The sequence below is a fragment of the Mustela nigripes genome, chromosome 1, assembly GCF_022355385.1.
Source record: "Mustela nigripes isolate SB6536 chromosome 1, MUSNIG.SB6536, whole genome shotgun sequence".
NCBI classification, from domain to species: Eukaryota; Metazoa; Chordata; class Mammalia; order Carnivora; family Mustelidae; genus Mustela; species Mustela nigripes.
The window spans coordinates 207,165,738-207,186,155 of record NC_081557.1 but is presented as its reverse complement, the minus strand read 5'-3'; the positions used below and the strand labels follow the sequence as shown (position 1 = coordinate 207,186,155).

The 20,418-nt window shown below is 47.6% G+C and overlaps 1 protein-coding gene across 2 annotated transcripts in view; it reads right to left on the bottom strand.

Annotated features, from left to right (window-relative positions):
* CRMP1 (collapsin response mediator protein 1) overlaps positions 1 to 20,418 on the bottom strand; it is a 72,612-nt gene that overhangs the window by 40,558 nt on the left and 11,636 nt on the right. For both annotated transcript variants that reach the window (XM_059380607.1, XM_059380615.1), the window contains exons 2-3: positions 7,328 to 7,416; positions 2,088 to 2,272 (exon numbers count right to left, since the gene is read on the bottom strand). In XM_059380607.1, coding sequence (XP_059236590.1) covers positions 2,088 to 2,272; positions 7,328 to 7,416 — 274 coding nt within the window. The remainder of the gene's footprint in view (positions 1 to 2,087; positions 2,273 to 7,327; positions 7,417 to 20,418) is intronic.

Sequence of the window (20,418 nt, the reverse complement as noted above, 5' to 3'; positions counted from 1 at the left end):
AGCACTGGGGTACCAGCACCATGTCCACTTTGGTACTTCCCTCCCCTAACACGTAGCACAGAGCCACCCTCAATAAGTATCTGTTGGATGACAACATGGGGTGGGGACTCAGAACCTTCCCACCCCTCATGATGGTCCTCCTAGTGCTTCCACGAGTTCTTGGGGTTCCATGAAACACATTGTAAAAATCACCCTTTTCCAGATGGGGTGGATAAAGCCCCTGCCCTAAGGGTCTCAAAGGAGCAAAGCAAGACCCTTGAGATCCTGACTCTTGATTTGGGGCTCTGTCTCTACTCCACATAGGTCCCCTGAGCCTGTAACTTCCCTCTCCACTTCCCAGCACTGTGTGAGCTTCTATCTCCAAGTATTTGCCACATGTCATGCACGACACCCAGGAACCTCATGTGTGTCTTCCAGCAATGCTATGCTTGGGGAGACTCAGATAATAAAGCCCATCCTACAGATGAGAAAGCTGAGGCACAGGGAGGCTAAATACTGCCCACAGTCACACTGGTGCTGAGTGGCAGTGATCAGGATCAAACCCGGAGAGCTGGGGTCCAAGTCCAAATCCATCCAGGTCCAACACTGGGGCTCCTCCCACTTTCCCAACCAGCACACAAAAGGCTGTCTTGTGGAGAAGGGACCAGGACTGTGCTTGCCTCATGAGCTGGGCCATTCCCTCCTGAATCAGGGGGACAAGGAGGCTCTGACACATGAGCTCCACCTGCCATGGCCAACTCTAGCCCAGCATACTTCCAAAGGGATTCCTAGGAGAGAGAGAGATGGGCAGCCAGAGAGCCTAACAGTTGAAAGAACACTGAAAATCAACTGTTGCTTACTTATTAATTAAAATAATTTATTAAAATGGAATCCAAGAGGGGCACCTGGGTGGCTCAGTTGGTTAAGTGTCTGACTTCAGCTCAGGTCATGATCTCAGGGTCCTGGGATCAAGCCCTGTGTTGGGCTCCCTGCTCAGCAGGGAGTCTGCTTCTCCCTCTCCTTCTGGCTTTCCCCACTGTTCATGTCTCTCTCTCTCTCTCTGTCCAATAAATAAATAAAACCTTTAAAAAAATAAAAATAAAATAAAATAGAATCCAAGAAAGAAAAGCTACTTCAAAAACTACAGGAGACTACAAAATACTGTAGAAGAATCCAGGATCCCAGGAAACCTCTGTGCTAGATGGCTTTGTTTGTACACAATGCCTCCTCCCTTCTCACCTTCACCAGGGTTCATGGTGGGCAGAGTGCAATCCCAGGGACTTTGGGCTCTGCCATGCAACTTGCCTTGGCCAACAGAACTTCAGCATGTAAGTGAAGACATGAGGTGGTAAGAGGAATGGCAAGTTTCTACCAGACTCCTCTTGTACTTCTGCTGTCTGCCAGGAAAAGGGGATGGTTGAGCTGGGTGTTGGTTCCAGGGTGGGAGCTCCTTGGTGCCCATCTGAACCCAACCCAAATCCTGAGGCAGAATCACTCCATCCTGCTTCTAGTCCCTCCGATCATTCACCAAGAGAACAAGTGACACTTGAAGTCTGGGGACTATTCATTATGTAGCGTTATCTTGGCATTACTGCATCAACACTGATTAGAACAACCACTTTCCCACTGTGTCACCTTCAGCAACTTTTTTCAGCCTCTCCTCTCCCATCTTTCTTCATAACACCTATATCCCTTGTCCCAAAACTTTAGCCATGTGCACACCAGGTTCAGGAATTTTTTGCTTTATTTCCCTACAAACCATATCATTCTTTCCTTAATACTTTTCTTTAGATCAGCTCACCATTTCTAAAAATTTAAATGCTAATTTCAATCTCACCCAATGCAACAGCACCCATGATGTGCTAGTGCTAGTTATTTATCTTCCAATGCATTAAAATAATTTAAACTTTTAAGTGTCTGGATTGCCTATAAAATCCTCTCTCTACCACCAGTGCCAGTCTTTATGGTAGGTTGTGGTGAGAATTACATGAAAATTGGTCCCCTGAGCAAACTGCCTAGTGTAGATTGAGAATGTGGTGTTTCTGCTGCCACTGGTGATGATGAACCAAAGTCACGGCCCATGTGCCTAAGGCAGGGGTTCAACTCACTGATCATCGTGGTCCCGCCTGCCAGCGCTGCCCTGGTCCCTTGGAAGAAGTCATCGGCAGCGGTCATCCCCTGGGACGGCTTCTGCAGGTACGTGTTGACATCGATACCTCCAGGAATCACCATCCGTCCATTGGCCTCGATGGTCTTCACTCCACCAGGAACTATTAAGTTCTCTCCTATTTGTCTGGAAACAACCAAATTGGCCTTTGGTTCTTAAAGGAAAGACAACATGGCAGCCAACTGTGCAGCTTCAGTTCCATTAGGTAAACATTCCTGAGCCAGGTCCTAGGCAGGGTGCTGGGTAGGCAGAGAATGCTCAGGCAGGGGTAGGAAGTACAAGGTGGTGGGCTGCTTCACCAGTCCAGGAATCCGGGAAGTCTTCCAGGGGATGGTGGTGGCAAAGGGTCCTCAGACTAGCCTAGAACTCCAGAGTTCTTAGAACACTTTTATCAACCACTTTGATGATCCAGATTGCAGGAGACACGGTGTACCGTCCCCTAGCTCTGCAGACCATGAGAGGTAGTGTTACAGGCTGAAGTGGGACCCTCCCAAAAACTGTATGTTGATGCTCTAACCCCAAGGACCTCAGAATGTGACTGTATTTGAGGACTGGCCCTTTACAGGGACAATAATGGTAAAATGAGTTTGTCCCTGTGGGCCCTAATCCAATAGGCTTGGTGTCTTTGTAAGAAAAGGAGATCAGAACACAGACCCGTATAAAGGGTTGACCACATGAGGACACGGGGAGAAGATGGCCTTCTACACTCCAAGGAGAGAGGCCTCAAAGAAACCAACCCACCCACCTCTTGATCTCAGACTTCCAGCCTCCAGACCCACAAGAGAATGAACATCTGTTGTTTAAACTGCCCAGTGTGTGTGGTATGTTGTTACAGCAGCCGTGGCAAGCTAATGCAGACAGGCAACTGGGATTATCGTTTTCACTCTCCTGAGAACTGACCTCAGGAAAGCTACTTAGCTTCCCAGTCCCTGCAAGAAAAAGCCACAAACATCGTAGCACCTGACTGGAGGGAATCACACTGGGGACAGCAGAATTTTTCTGAACCCGCTGACATCCCTTCTGTTCCCCAACCTGTTAGGTGCCAGAAGGGGTAGAAATTCCAAAGGGAGGGAGAAGGGAGAAGAGCCTAAGAATTTGGAAGACTTGCCCCCTACTGTGGCAGCTGTTTCATCTGTTGGAACCACAGGCAGGAGACATATTGGAAGGGAGGCTCAGCCAGAACTAGGACAAAGAAGAGAGCCTCCAAGGTCAATGCCTGGTGAAGACCACAAGGTCTGAACAGGAGCACATTTTATTTAAAAAAAAAATACAGTGGCTCTGAACTCTTGAGATGAGGCAACAATACTGTAAGATACAGAAAACACCTGTAATGAAGATACAGGCAAGTATTGCTGCAGGGACCACCATGTCAGGTCCCAAAGAGAATCCACACTCGAGCAGCTGAAGAAGACGATCCTGGCTCCTCTGGACCCCTGCACAGGGCTGGTCTAAGCAAGTTATGGTGGGTGGGAAGAGGGCTCCTCTTGGGCTCTCCCACAGAATTGGGGCATCGTACTCTGTCCTGAAACTGAAAATAATTCTAGCAAAAACACGGGTCTAGGGACCACTACCGTGACCACGGCCACAAGCACAGGCAACTGGTGCTGCAGCCTCTAATGCCATGTCCTTCCCTCTCTCACCTCCAACTCGATGTGCAGACTCCAGCTGTGCCTGATCCTCCTACTGTCCAGCTCCAAACACGTGGAGATACGTTAGGAGCTGAAGAGCAGGGGGTCCAGGAGGAGATGGCCCCCAACCTTTCACCTGGAGCAGGTTACCCCTGAGAGCCAGCTCTCCTAAGCACTTTCCAGATCATTTCATTTCATGCTTCAACTGGCTTTTTGAGAAAACGGGATCCTGTTCAAATGGTTAATGCTGGCAAAGGCTTGGGCGTGACCCAGAGTGGGCATTGGGCTATACACACATACAGTGTGTGGGTACATGGAGCCTGAGTGGATGTGTGACTCAGTCACCGTGTTGCAGTGCCAAGTACTACCGTTAGGGGCGGGGCCCATTTTAAAGGCATGACAGTTGCTTCTCTTTATAAGAAGTAAACACATTCTGCTAAGGGGGAAAATGGAATTCAGAGAGGTATGTTGACTTGTCCAAGGCTGCACAGCAAGTCAGTGGTGGGTATGGACTCAAGCCAAGTCCCCCCAAGTCTAATATAATATCTAGCCTCTGCCCACCAGCCTTACTTGCCTTCCGGCGTCTCTTACATCGAAGGAGCAGGTTCTCCCCAGACTGGGATTAACCCAGATGGAACTGCCAATGCATTAGGAGAAAGAACACAAATGGCTCTCCATGGCAGTATGTGCAGAACAGGAGGCTCCAAGGATTAGCCAGAACTATTCTCCCTCCCCGCAACCCCACCACCACCCTCGCCCCCCACACAAGTGCTCTGTGGCTAGCGTCTGAGTCACCAGCCCTCGCAAACTGGATGGAACCCTCAATGAATCCTAACTGATTTAACACAAACACAGCTGACACGCTTTCAGGAAAACTGGGCAAATGGCCACAAAAGAGAAGAATTCTTGGTGTTCAATCAAAGGGAAGGAGCATAACTGAGCCTCCTTATGCCAGGCTGTGCCTGAGGTCAGTATAGGCGGTCCCTCTGGGTCTCAGCCCTCCCACCCCTGCCCCCCAGCCAGCAGGGCTCCATGCTCCAAATGACCATCCAGAGACTCGCTCTGCTTAGTGAGGTGTGGGGAGGAGAAAGAGTCAAATAAAAAGGGGTTTCTGACTAAGAGGAATTGACAAATAATGAATGGTAGACACTGCATATTTCCTGAACAACTCGGTCTACCAAAGTCCCTAAGACTCCAGGTGTTCACTCATATAGCAAGCACTTAATAAATACAGCTTGCCCGGTAAGCACTTGCTTCACATATACACATCTTGAACTGCAAGGCTCCTGCAGAGCTAACCTCAATCCCATGTGACAGGTGGGTAGGTGGTCTTGCAAAAGGGTCAGCATCCTTTACCCCATGCCCCAGAACCCTGAGGCCCCACAAAACAGAGTTCACCCCGGAGTGGCTGTCTCTATCGAAGCAGGGGGTTGACCTAGAAACATCACTCCCCCACCACCTCTGTCTCTCTCCCTCTCGTTCCAGCCTGTACTATGACCAAGAGCCCAAGGTCCTGCTGCCTGACAGGCCAGGGTTCCTCTGCTACACTTCCTATCAATACTTCTGGTACCTCTCGTATCTGGCACTAAGGCCATGTCCCTAGTCAGGGTCAAGTGCAGCTTGGGGACTGTGGGGACAGGCACACAGGCTGGCCAGCAGAGGAATGCTGCCAGCGTGGGCATCAGGGAAAGCTTCCTGGAGGAGGAACCACATGAGCAAGACCCACAGGACAGATAGAGGTGGGGAGTGAGGGGGGCGGAGGGCAGTGAAATGAGAACGTGGGGTGGGGCAAGGTGTTCCAGCCAGAGGTGCAAGGTTCCAGGTGAGAGCTGCTGGGCTAAGTCAGCGGGTACCATGTTTTCAGTGTGGCTGGGAAGAAGCAAGAGGAAGGAATCCAGTGGAGGAAGAAAGGCTTGGGCAGGACTTGAAATGGTCGGAATCGGGACTGGAGTTGGGGTAGGCAGAGGGAGGCAGAGAAGGGCTCCATGCTCTCCCGAGCTCTTCACTGGACAGGTTGTGGACATGGTCTCTCCATGTTCATGGCCATCCACCGCTCCCTCTTATCCCCTCACCTACTCCCCCCTCCCCTCTTCCCTGCCTCCCTCCTCCTTCCTCCCTTCTAACCTTCCCCTCTCCACCCCCTCCCCACTCCTCCTCCTCATCAAAGCCTACAGGGCACCAGATGGTCCCGTTAACAGACCCCATTTCCACTTGACCTTCACCTCATTCACACTCCCCTCTGCCTTTCCTTCCTGCTTCAGCAGCCCAGGCTGGAAGCTGAGACAGTCTCTGGCTCCTGCTCTTCCAGACTCCAGGGGAAGATGCGGAGCAACGAGTGAAACCAGGGCACTCACCATGTGAAAGAAAGAGAGTTGAACCTCTCCGTGAATAGCCAGTAAAATGTGGTCGCCCCATCAAAACCAGTCTGGTGTTGTGGGCTGAGCTGGGAGCCCCCTAACTTCTATGTTGAAGCCCTGACCCCCAGCATCTCAGAATGTGACTGTATTTGGAGACGGAGCTTCTCAAGAGGTGACTACATTAAAATGAGGCCATTTGGGTGGGGCCCTTATCCAACAGGAGGGATGTCCTGTGCACATGCGCACATGGGACGACCCTGTGAGCGCAGGGTGGGAAGACACCCTCCAAAACCCAAGGAAAGAGATCTCAGACGGAACCGTCGTCACCAGCGCCCTGAGCCAGGACTGGCAGCCTCCAGTCTGGGAGAGGTAAATGTCTCTTGTTTCAGCTGCCCAGCCTGGGGTTTTTTGTTACAGTGACCGAGCAGATGGAACACACTGGGATGTCACAGCGAGAGAGGAAGCCAAAAGGGACAAGGTGCAGGAACCCTCCAGCCCAGTGCAGACCACGGCCCTGTCCTAACATTCTTCCTTTTTCTCCTGGCTCCCTCCACCCAATCCAGACACTGTGGGCAGGTCACAGAGCTGTGAAGTCAGTCCTGTGTATTAGGGGGGCCTCTGCGCCTTGCCCCGAGCTGACAATGTGGGGCAGCATTTGGACCTCACTGTCCTGCCAGGTGTACTTCCCACCTCCTTTTGCTTCTGATGGCCTGCATAGGGCTGGTGCAGCGGGAACATTCCAGAATCTCTAGCCCCTCCCCACCTGCAGTTTCGACCTCCCCAAACCTTTGTATCCCTGATATTCACAGCACCGTCATTCTGGGCAGAACTCTAAGGTCCCAGCAGCCTGGGGAGACTGGCTTTTCTTTTTTTTTTTTAAAGAATTATTTGAGAGAGAAAAAGAGACTGAGACAGCAAGCAGAGGTAGACAGAGACAAGCAGACTCTGCTGAGCAGGGAGTCCAACACAGGACTCCATCTCACAACTCCTGAGCTAAAATCAAGAGTTAGATGGTCAAGCAACCAAGCCACCCCAACACCCCAAGACTGGCTTCTTAAAACCCATGTTTTGGGGATGCTGGGCAGGCTCAGTCAGGGGAGCAAGCAGCTCTGGATCTCAAGGTCTTAAGTTTGAGCTCCACATCGGGCGTAGAGCTTACTGAAAAAAAAAAAAAAGGTGTGTTTTGGTCAACTCACTTTATAAGTCCATCTTCCAGGTAGACATCGGCATAGAAGGACTGATCATCATTGATGATCCGTCCACCCTTGATGAGGAGCCGGTCACTCTGAAAAGCCAAGCAAAATATCAAGTGTCACTAGGGAAAAGCCAAGAATTTTTGTTTTAACTTTTAATAATAAAGTTATCCAAGTATTTTCAAAAGTAAAGAAATGGCATAATAAAGTCCCCTCACGCCCATCACCCAGACTCAAAAGCCTCAGTGACTGGCTACTCACATTTCACTTATTCTACCCCCCCCTCACCCACCCCACTGCTCCAACACTTTAGTCTTCTTCTTGCTCAGGTATTGTAAAATAAATCCCAAACAGCATAACCCACCACCTAGAAATACCTCGGGATACATCTCCAACCATTAAGGAATTTCTAAATAATCGGAAGCACAACCCATCATGTCAATGGACCCAATTCACAGTAATCCTTTCCTAGGTGTTAAGAGCCCACCCTCAATTTTACGTGGCTTTACAGTGGGTGATTCGAGCGGGGCTCTGTCTTCAGTCCCCACCCTGATCTGCCTCTCCGTGGCCTGCCAAGATCTATACCAGCCTTCCTTCCCCTCTGACGCCGTTCATTTGCTGAAGAAATGAGATCATTCATAGAACAGGAGTTTATTAGGGTGTTATTACTGAATAGAATAAAACTCCATTTAGAGACCTTCTAAAAGCTAACAGAGAGACTATAAACTAAAGATAACTCCCCCAGAACAACCTCCAGTCAAACATCTGAGGTTTCTCTCCGCCGTTCTCCTCGACGCCCCATGGTTGTGATGACTGTTAGCATGCCTCCACTCATCCGTGCCCACATTACGCACTGGCTCACTGCCTCAGCTCTCAGCATAGGGCCAGGCCCTGAGGGGCCAGGACGGAGCAGGGACAGAGACGGAGGTGCTCTCCTGGAGTGGACGGTGGGAGAGGCAGAGGCATAAGAAGCCACGGGTTTACAGGGTTACAAGAGGAAAAGGGGAGGGCGCCCACCATGGGAGCAAAGAGAAGGTGCTGCTACCCTTACCAGGAACCAGACCAGGCCAGCTCACACCTAAAAAAGTATGTTGAGATGAGTTGTTCCAAACAAGCAGTAGGGAAGAAGGCCAGGGAAGGCAAACCTTCAGAGTCTAGACAGAGACAACTGGTAGCCAAGGTCCATAGGCAGCAAAAAACACAGCAAATTCTAGGAGCCAAAAAGGACACAACTATCTCCTTTTTGCATTGTATCATAAGAGAGTCCCCAAGTTATTACCGGTTCTTCAAAATCATAAGTGACTACAAAATATTCCATCTTCTGGATACACAATAAATTGTTTAGTGATCTGTCTACTGTTGGACACTTATTTTCATGTTTTTACAATGGTATGTATTGCTGCAATGACCATTTCTGCACACAAAGCTTTTCGTTCAGCTTGAATTGTTAGAATCAATTCCCAGAAGCATAACAACTGGGTCAAACAGTATAAACCTCATTGATGGCCCTTGATAAATATGATGAAATAGCTTCCCAAAAGTATTGCTCCAATTTGCCACGCATAAAATCAGCAAGCACCCTGCATTATCATTAATACCTATTTGTTAATTTGCATTTCTTGGAGGTTGAGAATTATTTGGTCCTGTGCTTATTAATACTTGCACTATCTCCCAGCTGGAGATGCAGGGATGAATGAAACACACAGCCTCTGTCTTTAAGCCCCAGCCTTTGGGTAGGGAGAGAGACAAGTCCATAGACACTTCCCATGGAGTGTCTTCCATAGGTTTCCCTGAAAGCAGAGCCTGAGACAAAGGATTGGAGGCCGATAATGTCTATGGAGATGACTGCACAAACCGGAGTGAGGAAGTAGGGAGAGGCAGGCAAGCACACAAATCAAATACAGAGTGTTCCCTGATCTGGCAAACAGTGGCGTTAACTGGGGTTTGATCCCATCAGGACCCTCTGAGGAACTGTACAGAATACAGCCCAGAGTGGTCCCTGTGGTCTCAGGGCATCAGCCATGAGAGGAAGGCAGAAGACACTACACAAGCGCAGAGAACAAGGGTTAACCCAAACTAAAGAATCAGGGAAGGCTTACTGAACAGAAACAGGGCATGCAGACTGCCGCTCAGGACCCTCTTGTGGCATTGTGCATCAGCTCTGTATTTCCTTCAGAGTGAAAGCCAAGGTTAGTGAGACTCGATGTAATCTGGAATCTCACTACCTAGGCAATGTTCACTCTCTCACTTGCTTCAGGTCTCTGTTCAGCATCACTTACCTGAGAGCCCCCTGGCTGCCCTGTCTGGAACACTAGACACTTCTGTCCTACCAGCAAACCCCACACCACTGCCCACTTTACTTCATAATACCAACTAGAGTACACCCCACACACTATATATTCACATGTTTATCTAAAATGTGACTTGCCCACTGACATCAGAACTGTGGGGCTCCCCCACTGACAGGGTCAGACACAACTCATGGGGGACTACTGCATACACGTTGATGCAGATAATGGTGACAGCTGAAATGGTGCCCTGCAGCTGTCCTGACAAGACTGTTAGCTTCATGGGGGTTAAGATTTTCCCTCTGCATCTCTGATACTCAGACACAGCCTCGCTGGTTGATGGATGGATGGATGGACGGATGGATGGACAGATGGAAGGATGGACAGATGAAGAGATAGATTGATGGGTGGATAGATGGATAGATGAATAGATGAATGGATGGAGGGGAGGATGGATGGACAGATGGACAGATGGACAGAGAGACAGATGGATGGATGAATGGATGGACAGATGGACAGACAGACAGATGGACAGATGGATGGATGGGTATATGGATGGAAGGATGCATAGACAGATGGATGGATGCATGGACAAATGGGTGGGCCCTGAACTGATTCTTGGAGGATCAAGAATGGATCTTGATGGAGAGCAAAGGTATCACAGCCATGAGACAAGGAACTATGGGCCTTGAGGCAGGGAAGACAAGTATGAGCCAACACATACTGCTCCCCAGCAGGATGGGCTCTGGCTTCAAGCTCAACCACTCTCAGGCCCTACAACTTGCCTTTTAGCCCTAAGATAGAAATCAGCCACAACTTGCACAATCCCCCTCCAGGGCCAAGGAAAGAGGAGGTTGGGGCTCTACATATCCAAAAGGAGAGATAAAATAGTGTGCAGATTTCCCCAGGCTCCAGAAAGCAGGGAAATGTGAGTCATTAGCAGCAGCTGGTGCATGGCTTCCAGAACATGGTCCCCCCATGGGGGCTCTGTCACATTTAATAGAGGACTTTACAGGCTCAGCCTGAAAGGTAGTATTTAAAGTACAGTGCACCAGAATATCAGCCCCACACTTCTCTTCCTAGAATCAGATGGTGCAGCTTGTGTTCAAATCCACCTCCATCCCCAGTTACTGGCAGATAGTGTATGTAGCTACTACAAGGGGTCCCTTCTGGGGTTCTCAAGGGGAAAGTGTATTTCTAAACCAGCATGTCCATAGCAAGGCAAGAGCTGATGTCACTTCTTCCTTTTCTTCCTTAACATTAGCAGTGCCTTTGCCTTTTAGTTGGTATTTTTGGAATCATGCTCTTTGAATTCTAGCACAGAGGCATTTAAGTAGATGCTATTCCCAAAGGGGAATCACAGGTGTAGTGAGTTTAGAAAATTCTGGGTTAAGCAGAAACAAAGATCATTTATACAACTGGAATTCCCAGATTCTCTATTTTATTGATGTATAATGTGAATATGTAAGAAGGGAGCTGAATTTACATATTTTCCAAACATAGATCTTTTTGTGGTATGGAAAATTTGACAAGGATGTTTCCCCAGACAACACCTTAGAAATTGTGCTTTACAAGAGTTAAGCTCCCCAAGCCCTTTGGCACTGAGTGGCTCTTATGGAACGTTAGGTCTGATCTGACCTCAGATGGAAACATGGCTTTGAGACGGGGCAGCTTCACACATTCACATAACTAATAAGGGTCTAGCATAGACCCAAGGTTCCCTAACTTTCCGCCTAGCACTGTCTCTATCAAACATCATTCTGCCACATCTTAAAACATTTCCACACTCTAGAATCCATGACACTCATAATCAGATACAGTTTAGAAAGAACCAGGGGTCTATGAGCCAAGGACCCAGCATTTTAGGGCTCCCTTTCTTCATGCAGGAAATCTAAGTGTAAGATCTCACAATAAGAGTGAATTTGATGGTACATAATTTTTAAGAATTCAACAAAGTAGAAGTCACACATTTAAAAGAGAATGATACCCTGCTCTCACAAATAGCATATATGAACAATGATGAGCTTTGTATAACAACCAGTGTTTAAATACTTGGAAGAAAATGAAATATCTAATCAAAAATTCAACAAAAGTCTAACAGCAGGGTGTGCCAGAGACTGTCATTCATTCCACGGTGATAGCAATGAGCTTAAGTGAATTGTGCTCAGCATGCTCCAAGTCCTCGGATCGGTGTTATGGAGGAACAGAATGTCCAGATTCAGATACAAGTTCCAATCTCTGCCCACTTATTATCCATGTGACTTAACCTCTTCTAGACTTAGTTTCTCCATCTGCAAATGGGGACAATCGTCTCTGTCTCATAAGGTGGTTGGGAAAAGTCCATGTAGTATATATATAAAGTGTTTAGCACAAGCCTAGCCCCTGTAAGTACTAGTAGAGTTATGCATTGCTTATTCTTTGCCATCTTCTATAACAGGAACTACACTCAATAACTATTTAAGGAAGCAGTGTGTGCAACTAAAAGATAAAGTGCTTGCCTTTAAGGAGTTCTCGGGCCAGTGGGGAAGACTGTGAAGTGCTGAGGCAGAGAGAAGAGAAGAGATAGGGAGGCGCACAGAGCCCCCTCTTCTAGCTCTTCTCGGGGGAAAATTGCTTATCTGAGCTGGAAGAATGAGTAGGAATTAGCCGTATGGCAAAGGAGAAGAGAGATTGCAGAAAGGAGTATGGCATGGGGACAGGCACAGAGGAAGAAGGAAGCTGGTATGCCAGGGGATCTGTACCTGGTTTCATCTGGCTGAAGTATGCCCTTCGAGTGGGGATGTGGAGCGTGTGCAGGTGCCAGCTCACGGGGACTCTAACCCCATGTGTAGACAGAGTCCAGACTGGTCACCATGATCTCAGTAAGATCAAGCACTAGACAATTTCGCAAAATGTATCAAGGGCCTTAAAACTGTTCATGAACTTTGACCTAAAAATTTAGCATGGGATGTCATGCTCCTGGGAATCTGTCCTCAGGAAAATATCCCCAAAACAGGCCAAAGAATTAAGGACAAAAGTGTGATCCAGAATTAATTACAATCTTATAGCCATACCACTGATGATGATGAGGTATCATTCACCTGCTAAAATATTTCCCTGGGATTTCTAAGGGTGGACAAAAGTGCTAGACAATAAAATGTTAGGTGAAAAAGCAAAATACCAAATTCCGTATATGGTAGTAATTCAGGGTAAGGGGAATAGATCTTTCTGCTAGTAACTGACTCTCCCCAGCAGAGACTGTGGAGGTACCCACATGTCCCATTGTCCCTTGCACAGCCCTCTGCCACAACACTGAGCCCATGTCAAGGTCACTGTTCATGTGCCCGTCTCCTACAGGACAGGACATCCCTTCATGGCTAGCAGTGCCTGGGGTAATTCATCTCTAGATCCCCAGGGACCAGCCAGGGGTGTTTAGCAAATGTTTGCTGAGCAGCAGGAGAGGTGGTGAAAGACAAGAGGCTAGGAGAAAGGGAAGAAGAAGAGAATGTTTGAAAAGAAGGAGGAAGGGAATGAGAAGGAGAGGACAGAAGTGGAGATAGAGAGGGAAGGAAACGGACAAGAGGGAAGGAAGGCAGGAAGAGAGGATGGGGCAAGAAACAGAGAACTGGAGAAAAGAGCAAACAGACACATTAGAAATCTCTTTCTCTGGTTTAAAATTCCCCGAAAGCCTAAGCCTGCTGCCCAGGAAGAGAAGATGCCTTAATGCAAAGCCTGCACAACACAGATGGTGCTGAAGGAAACCCTCAGGAGGGGCCCACATAAACCTTGCTTCTGGACAGTAATCACATCTCTGCCAAAGGTCTGTGAGTCAGAGAAGAAGCCCAGAGAAGGGAAGGGCTTGTCTGAAAACCTGCTATCATCTCCATACAGCCCCAACTGGGAGAGAGCTGGTGCTGGCAGGACGTCTTCACTCTCTTCACAAACACTAAGTACTACGTAGAATGCTGCTTACAAAAATTAGCCCTCAAAGCTTCAGACATCCTTACCCATACAACGGCAAAGTAAACAACAGTCAGCCTCAGCCAGGAGGGGAGGTCTGGGTCACAGTGAAATTTCTATCATCGTCTATCCCTGAGTGAAGCAGGAACAACTCCCTGTGTTGTTCTCCCTCCTGCCTGGTGGGAATAAAATCTGTCATCTCCACTGCAAAATCAGAGGGATGGAAAATCCATTAAGGTCTAGGAGGCTTGGAAGAAAAAAGAGGTGATGTGCTAATCAAATCAACACTTACCCAAAAATCACTAGTTTAGCAACCTTGGGCACCTGGAAAATAGCAGAAAACCAAAGCTGTTATTACAGAGACAGGGAAGACAGGGACTATGTCATCAAGGAAGGGACAATTGAGCTGGGTTCTGAAATATGAGAAGTTCAAAGAAGCCAAAAAAGGAGGAGAAGCAGAACCTTCCAGCAAAATAAATAGTATATAAACAGACACAGTGTTCTTAAAGCTCCAGGTTCTACATAGTCTACAAGGAATGCAAAGTGGACGGTGCATGCTGTCCGTGGTCCTGAACCCTCATTGAGCATTGGGACAGCAAGGTTTCTCCAAACCCTGAAGTTGGATGCTGAAGTTGCCTCTCCCTTATCCAGCCTTGTAGTTCTTCTTTCTTGGCTGTTATTTTGTCATCTTTATACTCCCAGAGGACAAAAACAATCGTGAGCTATGTTTCACAATGTATGTAGCTGGTTATATTAGCACTAAGGCTTAATACCACCCTTTCAATACTTTAATTCTCCCACCCCAGGAATTTGGGGGGAGGGCATGCAGCCCCACGTCCCCTCTCCTACAGTTCTTCACTAAGGTGAAATGCTTCACTAATACTCTAAATAATCAGAGTAATGAAATGACCAGTCACTCCTTGGGAAAATGAAGAATCCCTTCCTCCAAAGGACTAGCATGGAAATGAGTCTCAAAAAGATCTGGGAAGCCCCACTTTGATAGAAATGTGCTTGACCATGCACGAACTGCATTCTCTTGCAATAAAAGAAATGTCAAGGTGAGTTTTAAAAGTTACCAGTTCTTCAGACTCTGTAAGCCACTAATGTTGAGGCTTATGTTTACAATCCAAACATTCAACAGGACAGGTAGGCACACCTCACTCATGCATGTACAACTCATAACAAGGCACCTGAACCTAGATGCATTCCCAAAACTGACTGGGATTGTCTGCTAGAAATTCCAATCCAGGTGATTTGTCAAGATTTTCATTTACCAGATGTACATTACAAGCCAAGAATTTGTTACTAACAAACACCTCCAAATAATCTTGATACTGGCCCTCTGTGATGAATTGTGCTATTTGTTTTGTAATTCTTTCTGCGTCCCCGCACTTGCCATGCTCCAATGTAGGTGCAGGGTTCTCCTGCCCCACCAGCTGAGGGTACAATCATGTGACTTGCTTTGAACAAAAGAATGAGAGTGGATGTGAGTATGCCCATCTGAGCACAAGTTTTTTTGTTTTTTTGTTTTTTTAGATTTTATTTATTTATTCGACAGAGATCGCAAGTAGGCAGAAAGGCAGGCAGAGAGAGGAGGAAGCAGGCTCCCCACTGAGCAGAGAGCCCAATGTGGGGCTTGATCCCAGGACCCTGAGATCATGACCTGAGCCGAAGGCAGAGGCTTTAACCCACTGAGCCACCCAGGCACCCCTGAGCACAAGCTTTAAGGGGCAGGTGGATTCAGTTCAATCTTCACAGTCCATCCTCTTCCATGAAGACTGCATGACCCAAAGAGGGAGCCTCCTCCATTCTGAGTCCCAGAAGGAGAGAATATGAGGAGAATACATGACACAAACAGAAGCTTGAAGACAAATCAAGCTAAATTCTGCTACACCTCTGCCACCCACCGACCTATAAGCAATAAATATTTGGGGTTGTAAGTCAGATTACAATATTGTTTGTGATGGGGCATTATTGCATCAAAGTGAACTGATACACCATCAAGATTCTGTGATGAGAGCCATCTGAGGGGCTTTCTGGCTCAAATACTTCATGATTCATGACTCAGTTCCTACCTTTACCAACCAGAGCCCCATGCTTTCAGGCTCCCCTTACAGATCTCCCATTCGACCTTCCCACAGCAGAAAGGGCTGCCATATGGTGCTTCGGCACATCCCACTTATTCCCTTATTCTAAGAAAAACCAGTCCATTTGCTGCTTTTTTTTTTTTTTTTTTTTGCCTCAGGGAGCAGCCTGTCAGCCAGCAGCCCTTTGCCACACTTTCCAGGAAGGCAGGCCTGGAAGTGGCAACCAGCCTGAGACCAAACCTAATTAACACCCATTTGCTCTCCACTTGTGTGGGTAGTGAGCACAGTGGCATCTTCTTCCTTCATGAATCAGAAATAGCGGTGGTCCCCATGGATTACAAGCTTTCTCTGGAAGCTCAGGCCCATTTCCATGACAACTGCAGTTTTAACAGCGAGATCTCAGGTCCCATGAGACTGGCAGACAGTCAGGAAATAGTCCCTCATGGACAGAATGTCTGGTTTTAAAAATAACCCACCTGTATGAGGACCCCAGAAGCGGGCAGAGCCTTTGGGCTACCTATAGGAGGATGGCGCCAGCTACATCTGTGTCTATGTCAGGACCATTCCTGTGCTGTCTTGTCTCTGCTTTTTACCTCATACAAAGCAATGTGGACATAAATCCCTTGCCTTTAAGGAAATCATATCCCTGAGCGTGTGCTAAGCATCAATTCTGCATTATATGGGTTTTCATTTTTTTTAAAGATTTTATTCATTTATTTGGCAGACAGAGATCACAAGTAGGCAGAGAGGCAGGCAGAGAGAGAGGGGGAAGCAGGCTCCCTGCTCAGCAGAGAGCCCGATGCGAGGCTTGATCCCAAGACCCTGGGATCACGACCTGAGCCGAAGGCAGAGGCTTAACCCACTGAGCCACCCAGGCGCCCCATATGAGTTTTCACTTTTAATTAAATTACCTGAAGAAGTGGGTATGACGGGGGTGCCTGAGTGGCTCAGCTGGTTGAATGTTTGACTCTTGATTTTGGCTCAGGACATGATCTCAGGGTCGTGAGGTGGAGGCCCAGAATAGGACCCACAAACCTGCTTAGGATTCTCTCTCTCCCTCACCCTCTGCCCCACGCCCTGCTCTCTCTCTCTCTCTCTCAAAAAAAAAAAAAAAAAAAAAAAGTGAATAAATAAAATAAAAAAGAAGTGGATATGATGGCTACAAGTGAGGAAGCTCAAGGAAGTGAAATAATTTCTCAAGGTCACCCAGCCAGAAGTGGGTGCTGCGAGATTTGAACCTAGTTCCACCTGTTTCCTACAGAACAACAGCCTCATTGCCCCCAGGGTGGTGATCCTGTGTTCTCCTCACTGTACCTGGCTAACAGGTCTGAGCTTTAGTTCCTTCCTCTGCAAAATGGGGACAAGCAAGAACTGGCCATGTATTCCCATTCAACTCTTTACCAAGCACAATCCCAGCGCCATGCTGATAGGATTGCTGCCATGGTGACCAGAAGGGAATAAGGGCTCTGAAGGTTGCTAAGAGCTCTCCAGTGAAGAGATATTAAATGCAGAGACCTATTCACCTAATAAACACTGGCAGTGCTGTCTGTGAGCCAGATGCTTCCACACCCATTATCTCATTTGACAAAGAGGCAGAGTGGCTGGATGGTTAAGTCTGTGGGTGCCAAGCAGACCACCTGAGCTCTGATCTGTCGCTACCCTTTCTAAGCCTGTGCCCCAGGCAAGTTCTCCTCTGCCTGGGTCCATTTTCCACCCATAATGCAGAGAGCTCTTTTGAAAGACAAATGAATGAACATGTGGACAGGCACTTAAATCTGTGCCTGGTTTTGTGTGTGTGTGTGTGTGTGTGTGTGTGTGTGTGTGTGTGTGTGTTTTAACCTTTGCAACATGAGGAGATGTATCTCATTGAAATGCTCAGTTCCATCTCTGACCTCTCTCCAAACTCTCCCTCTGACCCAAGTTTTTCCTAGATCTTGTTGCATCTGGTCCAGAATGTCCTTGCATGTACCCGCTGAAACACACCTTCCATGGCACCTGTCCCAGTTCAGCCTTCACCACCTGTCTCCCTGCTGCCTGTCTTGTCCCTGCCACATCACAGCCAGTGACCTTTCTGAAACACAAAGACAATCATGTCACATGTCTCCTTTAAACCCTTCATCAGCTGGCTTGTCCTCACGTACAAGACAAAGGATGCCCTCCTGGGTAATTTCTGGCCTGACCCATCCCCTCCCCCAGCCTTGTGTCCCCCACATTCCTCTACTCACCACACACGGACTCCTGAACAGCGACTTCATACCCCCATGCCTTCCTATGGCCTTCCTGACAGTCTGGCTCTACCCACTGATTTCCAGCTCACCCTGTGGGCCACAGTGTCCCAACCCCAGGGATACACGGTCACCCCTTGCTCTTCCCATGGCTCCAGGCAACCACCTCATAGTCAGCATTGCTTCCTGGCACTTCATCTTCCACGCTCATCGTCATCTGTCTATCTCTCCCATGAGACTGGGAGATCCTTCACACCAGAGACTACAACTTATTCCCATGCAGCTTCTTAGCCGGGCGACCCGGGACAAGACCCCTAACCTCTGCATGCTTCAGTCTCCTCCTCTGTAAATGGAACCAATCAAAGTGCCAACTCACAGGATTCCTAAAGATAATGTGTTAAAGCACCTTGGTCCATGTCACATGATGAATATGGTCTATGCTGGTCTATGTAGTCTAGTATTTTATGCCAAATGTCCTATGTCCAAGCACTGAGGAAGCAGGAAAAAGCTTCCATTGCTCTTACGACTTTCTCAAAGGTGTCTGTGACTCTAGAAAGTTTTTAAGCCAGTTTGAAAAGTGCCCAGTGATTAAAGTTTTCATTTGAATCTATTTTGTTCTGCGTGTCCAGAAATAAAGGATAGCAAAAGAGAAAAGAAGAAAATGAAAGGAAAAAAAGGAGTGAAAAATCTTAACATTGCACCTAGAAAGTGTGCTCCATGAAGAATAGAGCACCGGGACATTTTGGAAAAGAGAGGGCCCTGGGTAAGGAGAAATGCCTTGGAATTGCCTTCTGGAGCCTCCAGAAAAATAAAAGGAGACCTGTAAAAACTCGGGGGAAAAGTAGGGCAAGAGGCAGACTCTCAGTCCACACACACAAGTGAGCTTTCCAACAATGGAGCTGCTCAAGAATAAAGCAGGCTGCTGAGTAAAGTGGTGATCTCTCCGTCATGAGAGATATGCAAGGAGAGGGTATTTGGAATTCTTACACTAGAGGAGAGGTAGGGGGTGAGGGAGAAGCCTCAGACACTACTTCCTGCCTTCTTAACATTGAAAATTTTGTATAACTTAAAAGGCTCTTTTTAACTTTAATGTTGTACAAATAAAATACTGGCTGAGATATTTTTAAGACTTCAGCTCTAAGGGTCGATGAGTATGGGACAAAATACAGGGCAGCATAATTTGGGGACAGATACAATATCTAAAACAGCTTCCTGTTTCCTTTCTGCAATTCTGCATCAGACTCACTGAGCCATGGGACTGACCTGAGGTCATTATTCAGTCAAGCCCTCATGAGATACGGGTGCTATGATCCTCCAGCTTATACAGAAGCCCTTATCATAAACTCTTGCTTTTCAATGGGAAATGCAACAAAGCCCATTAATATATCAGCTCTGTCCCCTCTATACTGCCAAAGTACCACTTGGGAGGCCCTTTCTGAGTGCCCAAAACCCTTCATGCCATCCTCATCTTCTTCTGGATGCTCACCACCTAAATACTAAATCCACAGATAGGCTCTCTGTTAAGATAAGTCAAAGGCAGAAGAGGCTGAAACCATACTCAGCAAAGCAACACCATCTGCAGCCGGGTTTCATTCATCCACCCGCACAGTATGAAGCTTCTCTGTCAGTCACCAGCCCACAAGAGCACTCCTGAAAGATGCCAAAGAGAATGAGATGCTGTTCCAGCCCTCCAGTGTTCAACTGAGTAGACAAACCAAAGTTACTGAAGTGGGAGTGCTCACAGTTCCCAGCCGCTGGGGGAAGGATCCTCCATGGAGAATGGACACAGCTTATATGAGGGTGAATGGCTCTTGTGGTCAGGGAGAATGATTGGCCAGGGAGAATGTTCCAGGTGCCTGGGGCCCTGGTGCAAGGAAGGAGTGGGGAGCAGCAACACCATATGTCCACAACCATCACTTCCCTCCTTTTCTCTGCTTGCTTTTATTTTCTAGACCAGTGTCTCTACAAAACCCCCTAGATCTCATTCCTTCTCCCAAACCACCAACACCAATTCAGAGTGGCCTTTTCCCAGAGCAAAGTTAGGATTCCATCACTGCATCTCTCCAGGGCAACAAATCTCAGCCTGTGTTCAGAACACATGTCCCAACAGCATAAAAAAATTGCAGCATTCTTAAAGTAATTAAAGACCTACACAACACCAAGTCGGTCAGCATTCATTATTAGCATGCCATCCCTACTAGGTGTGACAACAGCCTGTCTCAGGCATCTTGAGTAGCTCACGTCCCTAAGCTTCAGCACTAGGGCACTGTCCACAGCCCTGACTATGTCCTTTTATGGGCCCAAGGGAAAATCCTCTTGAGGCTTTCTTTCCAGGACAGGAGCTTCCTCTGGTTCACAAAAAAAAAAAAAAAATTAGACTCATTCAACAACACCTCCCTGCTTGTTGTAAATGCCCAGGATTCCATCTGATACATGTTACTAGAACAATTTGTAGACTTGGTTGCAAAAATATAAATTTTACATGCTGATCAAAATTTAGCAGCACATGGTGCAGCCACTCTGGAAAACAGCATGGAGGTTCCTCAAAATGTTGA